This window comes from Sinohyriopsis cumingii, chromosome 1 (assembly GCF_028554795.1).
Source record: "Sinohyriopsis cumingii isolate HCF-2022 chromosome 1, ASM2855479v2, whole genome shotgun sequence".
In the NCBI taxonomy this organism is placed as follows: domain Eukaryota; kingdom Metazoa; phylum Mollusca; class Bivalvia; order Unionida; family Unionidae; genus Sinohyriopsis; species Sinohyriopsis cumingii.
Window position 1 is genome coordinate 154163738 of NC_142961.1, and position 8088 is coordinate 154171825.

At 36.0% G+C, this 8088-nt stretch overlaps 1 protein-coding gene across 12 annotated transcripts in view; it reads right to left on the reverse strand.

Moving 5' to 3' along the window:
- The window catches only part of LOC149808188 (spermatogenesis-associated protein 1-like), a 212314-nt gene extending 205748 nt beyond the window's left edge, over positions 1-6566 (reverse strand). For 4 of the 12 annotated variants that reach the window (XM_089974434.1, XM_089974450.1, XM_089974420.1 and 1 more), the window contains exon 1: positions 6360-6565. In XM_089974434.1, coding sequence (XP_089830560.1) covers positions 6360-6428 — 69 coding nt within the window. In that variant the 5' untranslated portion in view covers positions 6429-6565. Of the gene's footprint in view, positions 1-6359 lie in introns of all 12 variants that reach the window. The other 8 variants (XM_089974484.1, XM_089974493.1, XM_089974475.1 and 5 more) reach the window with 5 other exon arrangements.
- Between the last annotated feature and the right edge of the window lie 1522 nt (positions 6567-8088).

Below are 8088 nucleotides of genomic sequence, written 5' to 3' on the forward strand. Positions count from 1 at the left end.
AAACCAAGATATGTTTTCTTGTAAAGTGAATTACATTTACCATGAATTATTAATGTACAATAGAGATCATTGTTTGCAAAGATCACTAAAAATGAAGGAGGATTTTAAACCACCTTAGAAGTCAAAGGCCAAAAGAATGAAGAAAAAAACATGCCAACCTTGAAGTATTGTTTTGTTTTGTTTTGTTTGGCTTGACTTGGTTTGGTTTGGTTTGGTTTGGTTTGGTTTGGTTGGTTTGGTTTAGTTTGGTTTGGTTTGGTTTGGTTTGGCTTGCTATGGTTCTTCACAGCCCAGCAACACGAGTAGGTTTAGAATTGTAGCATTTGGAGTAAAGTGCCTTGCTCAAGCACACACCATGGTAGCTGACTTAGGCTGGTCTGATGGCAGGATTCAAACCTGCACTGTTTTGGTCATAAGTCCAGCATACTAACCAGTGGGCAACTGCTGCTCCTCTAAGGTAGTTTTATGTTTGTATAACAAAACTGTAGGAGCCATGCTAACTAAGTGGTAAATGTGCTGGAATGATGACCAAAAAGGTGCAAGTTTGAATCCTTGTGCAGACCAGGCAGGATCAGCTGCCATAGTGTATACATGAGCAAGGCACTTTACTCCAACTGATTCAGCACAATATGGCCTTTCATGTGCTGATGTGCCATTAAATATAACTTGACCAATAAATCAAATCTAAAGTGGTCAGTTTAACTGCAGGTTGGTCATGTCATTCTAAGCCCAAATTAATCTTGATTGGAAGTGTAGATCAAAATTACTTAGCTCCACATATACTTTAAAAGTTTGGAGCATGTACTGCTCTACAGCAATTTTATTACTGCCACTAGGTCTAGAGCACTTTATTCAATCCACTTATTTGAGAAAATGTTGACTGGTTTCAAACTCTGCTTATTAATAATATCCTATAGATATGACACTCAACACAAATTTAATGACCATAGAGATAAAACAATCATCTCCCATTCTAGCATTATTTATTGTAAGATTATGCCACCCTAGTGGGGACTTTTAACACAACAATCAAGATAGTAGACTTCCAGTCCTACTTCATATATCAGCTGTCAGACATGAAGTGGAACAAACTGTACCAAGGTAGCAGACTTGGTATGGGATTACACTCTGGGTGACTGTCAGTGGTTGGTTAAGGGTTGTATTATTACCTCTATGCACCCACAGAAGTACCTGACCTAGGGCAGAATTTCATGTTTTATTCATATGCAGGACCACCACAAGGGACAGAAAATTTATGAAGAATAATAAATATATTGACAACCTGTTTTTTATTCCAATGTATAACTTACAACCAGCTGAGAACAGCACAGACCCATATGAGACTGATAATCTGGGTCTATGCTGGGCATGTGAACTTCCTCCGGAAAGCTTATGATGTAAATATGCAGATAAATCCAGGTTGTGGATCATAGGCTGCACATGCCTGATAATCAGGGTTTATACTGCTACAGCACAGACCCAGATCTCCTGTCACATAATGTGACCCACATATAGAGTCTAAACTGTTAAAGCACATCCTGATCTCTCACCATCTTGATGTAACAGATAATCAAGATTTATACTGTTACAACACAGACCCAGATTTTCTGACATATATGACCCATAATCAGGATCTATACTGTTACAGCACTGATCCATATCTCTTATGTCACCTAATGTGACATATAATCAGCATATACACTGTTACTGCACAGACTGATAATGGATAATCAGGATCTATACTGTTACTGCACAGACTGATAATGGATAATCAGGATCTATACTGTTACTGCACAGACTGATAATGGATAATCAGGATCTATACTGTTACTGCACAGACTGATAATGGATAATCAGGATCTATACTGTTACTGCACAGACTGATAATGGATAATCAGGATCTATACTGTTACTGCACAGACTGATAATGGATAATTAGGATCTATACTGTTACTGCACAGACTGATAATGGATAATCAGGATCTATACTGTTACAGCACAGACCCAGATCTCTCACAACAAAGTGTGATAGATAATTATGACACATAATGTTCATTCTATATATTATATCAAACAGCACAGACAGGGATCAGAAAACTTGTCTCAAGTTTAAGCTTCATTTTTAGCTAATGAAATAAGATATAAAGTTCCATGTGATTGGCTGGCACAGCTAATGAAATAAGATACAAAGTTCCATGCGATTGGCTGACACAGAATCTCAAAACTCAGTCTCAGAAATTTTATCCTAATCTGCATGTGTGCTAAGTAACAGCACATCAAAATTTCACCAATATAAACTTCAAATTCAGTTTAGATTTCCAATCAATTGATGATCAATTTAATTCTGACTTATAATTCAGCCAATGATATTGCTGACTTGAGCATAAAGTCAAACTTCAGGTCTGTTGGTGAAATTTGAGCACAATCTGAGTCACCACTTTTTGCAGCTGGGTGCAGATTTTGCATCAGTAAAACTGTCATGGTGATATCCATTTTTGTTAAAAGTATGATGGGTAAATTATAATCTATCTTTAAGCAGTTTCCTGTGTTTCAATTTGCCTATCTTTATAGAGCCAAAGTAGCTAAGTGGTTATCAGGCCAGACTCATGACCAAAAGGATTCAGGTTCCAATCCACCCATCATATCAGCCTGGAATGGAGACTGTTTCGTGTCAAAGCACTTTACACATGGACATTAAATAACCTACTTGTGTTGGTGTGCTATACAACTCTAAAATTATACCAATTCAAGCAAAACTTTTATAACTGAGTATGTTCAAACCGGATGTATTTAGTTCTCTGCTGAATGGTCTCATTTTCTACTGAATTTACCTACATGTATAAAACCCACATAAGAACAAAAAATAACAACCCAGATCTGCCCAAACATAATATGCCTGCTGGCAGATTAGGGTCTGGGTTACAAGCATGAAATCCTATGTAGAAATCATCAACAGCATTGACTCCAGTCGGTTTGATCATTATATGATAAGATATATGGGTCCATACTGTCCAAATGTTAACAAAGACATACACAAGTTCCATTTTCTAAAGAATTTTGTGTCAACATTTACTCAGGATTCAATGGTGACATTTAACAATATACACTCCTTTTACTTTCCTAAGATTGAACAAGCGATAATGTATAAAGATTATTACGTATACCTGTCAGGACTGAATAAGTTCACTGTTAAAACGTATCCCATTTTAACTTACACTATGATAATGTGCCTCCTATCTTAAGTACTAATATTGCAATGCTACATTTGTGAAAGTCCCAATTCACAAAAAACCAAATAAGTAATAAATCCACATCAAAGTACGGTATCGGTCTTTAAAATGTTGCATACCTTGACTCCTCTTTCGCCTGTCCTTTTTAGTGCTAAGGTAGATTTTTATGTCAGTCTCATGGATAATGTTGAAGGATTATTCTGCTATGATTAAGACTTTTGCACCCAATTTTAAATAAATGGGGAAAACTATCTGTGTTAAAACATTTTCCATTGAAACATATGTTTAGTATGGCAAAGTTAACAGGTAAACAAACATGCAAAGGAAACTTTATACCTTAACAAGCATGAGGAACTATCAGAAGTGTTGAAAAGACTCAAGTGCCTGCCAATACACAATATTCTTACGTCATTTGATACTTTTCATTGATAGTTGCCATATACATGTCACAATAATATAAGGAATCCATCCATTACACCACAGATGCCTAATGATTTTGTTGAGGCCTTATTAAATAAAAGTTTTCATTAAATTCTTCAGAAATGTTGTCATGGTTACACACTTTTGTTTAATTTTTTACAATGTGTAGATGTCATCTTTGACTCCCCTGAGTTCAAAACTTCTCTAAGCAGGGCCTTCCAGTAGATTTAAAGTCGGAAAATGAGTTGCCAAAGTAGGTCGGGGAGAGGGACCTCTCTCAAAGGGGGTACAGGTTGTTTTTTTTTTAAGTAGCCAGCTGTAAAGTAACAGTAGTCAGTTCCTGTTGATAAGGAGTGCCCTGTCCAAATTTACACACAACAAGACAATTCCAAGTAGAAATAAAATTTGTACTTGCATTTATTCCTATTTTACTCCCTTTTCATCTTTGATAACTAGAAATGAAAGTTATTACAGCATGCTTTGATCTAAGAAATTGTTTTTTGTTGGTATAACCATAAATCTAAAGTAAGTTTTAAAAACCTGGAGGACTATATTTCATTGAGAGGATTACTTTAGTCTTTGCTTGGCTGAGTCTCTTAACATGTTTACAACTGGAAATTTAGCCATTATATTTTAAAACTGAACAATGAATTGATTTACCACTGTTATCTCATAAACAGTAGCATTTGGCCCTATGATGTCTATGTTGCATATATCAATGGTTTGTGGGGATAACAGTGATTTTATTAACAATGGTTCAGTGGTAATATGTCATAATGATGTGGTGTGTGAGGTACCACATCATGTAGGGTTAGTGGTAATTTTAACAGTTTTTACGTGGTGATGTACATGTATGGTGTGGTGCAGGTGGTGATAGGATGTAATGTTGGAGTGTACTAAATTTAGTGGAGATATCATATGACACAGGTGGGTACTTATTGCAGATATTGTGCTTTGTAAGGATAGTGATGACTGTATTATTAATTTTTAAGTGGTAATATACATGTATCATGTTATGTTATGATGAATACTATGGATATCATACAAGGCATGTGGGACGGAATATTTTGTCATAAATGGTATAGTTGCTTTTTTATCTTTTGAAATCTGTTTCCTTTTCCTTACAGAATGTTGGTGCCTGCTTTGGAATTGGGTGAATTTTTAGTTTTGTTATGTTATGTCTCAATCCAAAATACTTTCTTGTTTCCACAATTAGACACTATACAGACATGGTTCTGTGGAAGGCTTTATTGAACCACTGAAGTATGTGAAGAAAAACAAAGTACTGTTTGCAAAGAAGTCCTTGTGTTTCACACAAACCATATACTCCATTGTTATTTGATCACCTGACTACTGCCTAGAACAGTTTCATATGATTGATTTCTATCTACATGTCAGACATTCTTTTATCATTCCCACACAAAAATCAATTAATAGTGCATAACAGGTATTGTAAAAAAAATTCACAACTATTCGTATCAACAGAGTTTTCCCATGCTAACTGCTTGGAACAGTCAAATTAACATTCTGAAAATAAAATTTTGTAATATCTCTGTAAGAAATAAAGTTTAATATTTTTACTAAAATTCTTGTAATGATGTTTTCATGTATTAAATGACACATATGGAATGAAATTATGAACATACTAAGCAAAGAGCCATTTTTCCAATGTTACTGCTAAAACAATGACAATCCAAATCATTAAAATTGTAAATTAATTTTTGACTTATACAGAAGGCTGGCCTAGTTGCAGTACTGGGGGTGGAAGTAGACTGGGGAAAAATAGGAGATAGTTTTCATCTGACAAGTCATAAATGCAGAAATAACCACCTCTAGCATTTTTGCAGAATTTGATAAAGTAATTTCTGGTTGAATATGAACTTATACAAAAATTGGATGTAAGGTACTGAAATTGTGACATTCATGATTTTTAATGTTATTCACTGAAATTATCCCAGGTGTCTGGCCATGAACTGTGAACCATGCTACTTCATTGTCAGGAATGACTGACATAGAGCCATATTTTACCTTTGAGACAATCAATTTATATTGCAATCAATGAGCTTCCAAATCATCATGAAAATTAAGTATGATAGAGGAAATCCTATCAGCATTAACAACTAAACAGGACTAAACTTGACAGTTGTCAACTTTCCTCAACTACAATCATTCACTAAGCCTAATTAAAATTACTTTTATAACTATATAGGGATTAAACTGAATGTTGTCTTCAGCTTTCCTCAACCCCCAGCATTCAATAGGCCTAATGAAATTTATAGGAGAGCACAAATCCAGAGTATAAAAGAATCTGCACTTTTCTGTAAGTACAATTAAAATGATGTTTAAAAATAAAAGACAGATTGAGATACTTTAAAGATAAAAGCTAAGACTCCAACCCTAAAATATTCTAGGCAGAAGCTAGTCCTACAATGTATGACATCGACCCTGATATTTTCAAAATAAAAATATCAGGGTCGATGTTTTATATTGTAGGACTAGACAGGAGGGTGGCTCTTTTGGGATGAATTAAGCCAAGGAACGATGTATACCCGGGTAACAAAACCAACAGTTATGAGAATGTGTTATGTCATACCAATAGTCAACGGTTGTAAGGTATGCAATCCAAAAAATACTGTTTTTTCTTACACAACAAAACTTCAACAACTTTAAAACAGGTTCTCCAAAGTTTCAATGCTACCTGCTCCTTACCTGTTCCGACGGTGGTCTGTCCCGATCCGTACCCCTGTCGGATCGGTAGCCATTCATCCTGCTACTCATGGCACTACGAAAATTTGGGACTAATCCGAAATAAAATTGTCATTCCTACAGTAAATTATCGAATAACTTTTTTTCCTTCTCCGTTCAAGTCTACTACCGACAGCTAACTGACATACGTTAGGTGGTTTCCAGGTAAGCTAAAACAAACCATGTGACTTCTGTAATCTCCACATTTGAACCACTTCTGTACTTTTCCTTGTAAGGGCACTAGTCAATGGATATAAATTGTGACTATATAATGGTGTTATCTCCCTTGCATCGTCAGGAGAATCTTCGGATTTTATGAGAGGGAATTCAGTGGCGTACTAAAGGTCCTTGGGGCGACGTTGAAGGCCCAAAGGGGTTTTGGTGCCCCAAAGACCTCTGGCGCCCGTGGTTTTGGCGCCCCAAGATCTCTGGTGTTAGGGACAAGCTCCCTGTCCGACCCCCCCCCCCCGTTAGTACGCTACAGAGTGAATAGAGGGAAATTGTGATTTCTTAAGCAGCTATTTAATAATAATAATAATAATAATAATAATAATAATAAAGTCTTGATTTAAGAGAGTGACTCAATTACTTGACTCTTGGGGTTTTATCCGTTAATTTGCATCGAAGTGTGTAGCTTTCAAATTCATATATCCCATCCGCGCCGTGAAAAGGTTTCCAATGCCTACTTTAATAGGATTTCTGTGCTAAATGGAGCTTAAAAGTATTATAGCCTTGATTCAAAATTAACACCTTTATGTCTGGTTGGAAATTATAACATTTTAATAGGATATTTATTTTTGTATGGGAAAATGTGACATTGTAATATGAATGGGTATGTTTGGCCTCTAACTGAAATCCTTAGAAAAATTCTGAGAGTTGCACGGACAATCATTCGCAACTTCTAGGTCGATGCTACGGATTATAAATCGAAAGTGCACTGACAGCAGACACGAGAACAACCTCCTCTTTTTACGACACAAGCATTGACCGAGATGTTACAAATGCATAGCACCTTTTCCATTCATAATTTCTCGGTCAAGCCAGTTGGAACTAGAAAAAGCTGAGGCAGTCCGATTATATTATGGTTTCTTTAGCGGTGAAATCAATGGCGAATTAAATGTACCATTTCTCTGTAAATTACTGCGCCGAATCTAAATTTCGTCTCACAGAAATAGTCGCGGTAGTATTGAATGAGGGACAATAGGAATTAACATTAGGCCGCCATTACTGAAACGAAAATTAGCATTACAATGCGGGGGGGGGGGGCAAAATAATGTATTGCTTAAAAATGGGATTGTAATTTTATGATGTGCGTTAAATTTGCCTGGCTGGTAAAATATAAAATGTTTGTTAAGGAGTGATATGACTACACACACACCTTTGGTTATCGTTATGTAGAAGACGATCGATCACAGTGTTATTCCCTGGATCGATTAAACAATAAAATACAATACGAGTGAATGAACTCAAAATGCTGGCATGTCAGCATAACATATTTTCTTCCGGTCCTTTCGAAATCACTGTTGCTGACAGGACAGTGTTGCCGTATTTTTTCCTACTCTCCCTCTATAATCACTTCAGGTCCTTAATGGTAACTTGGTTGTGGTCTATACTCTTTCCCACGGTGTAGCAAAGGCATGGAGCCATTTTCCCCCTTCAGATACATATAATACGCAACCTAAATATATGTCCG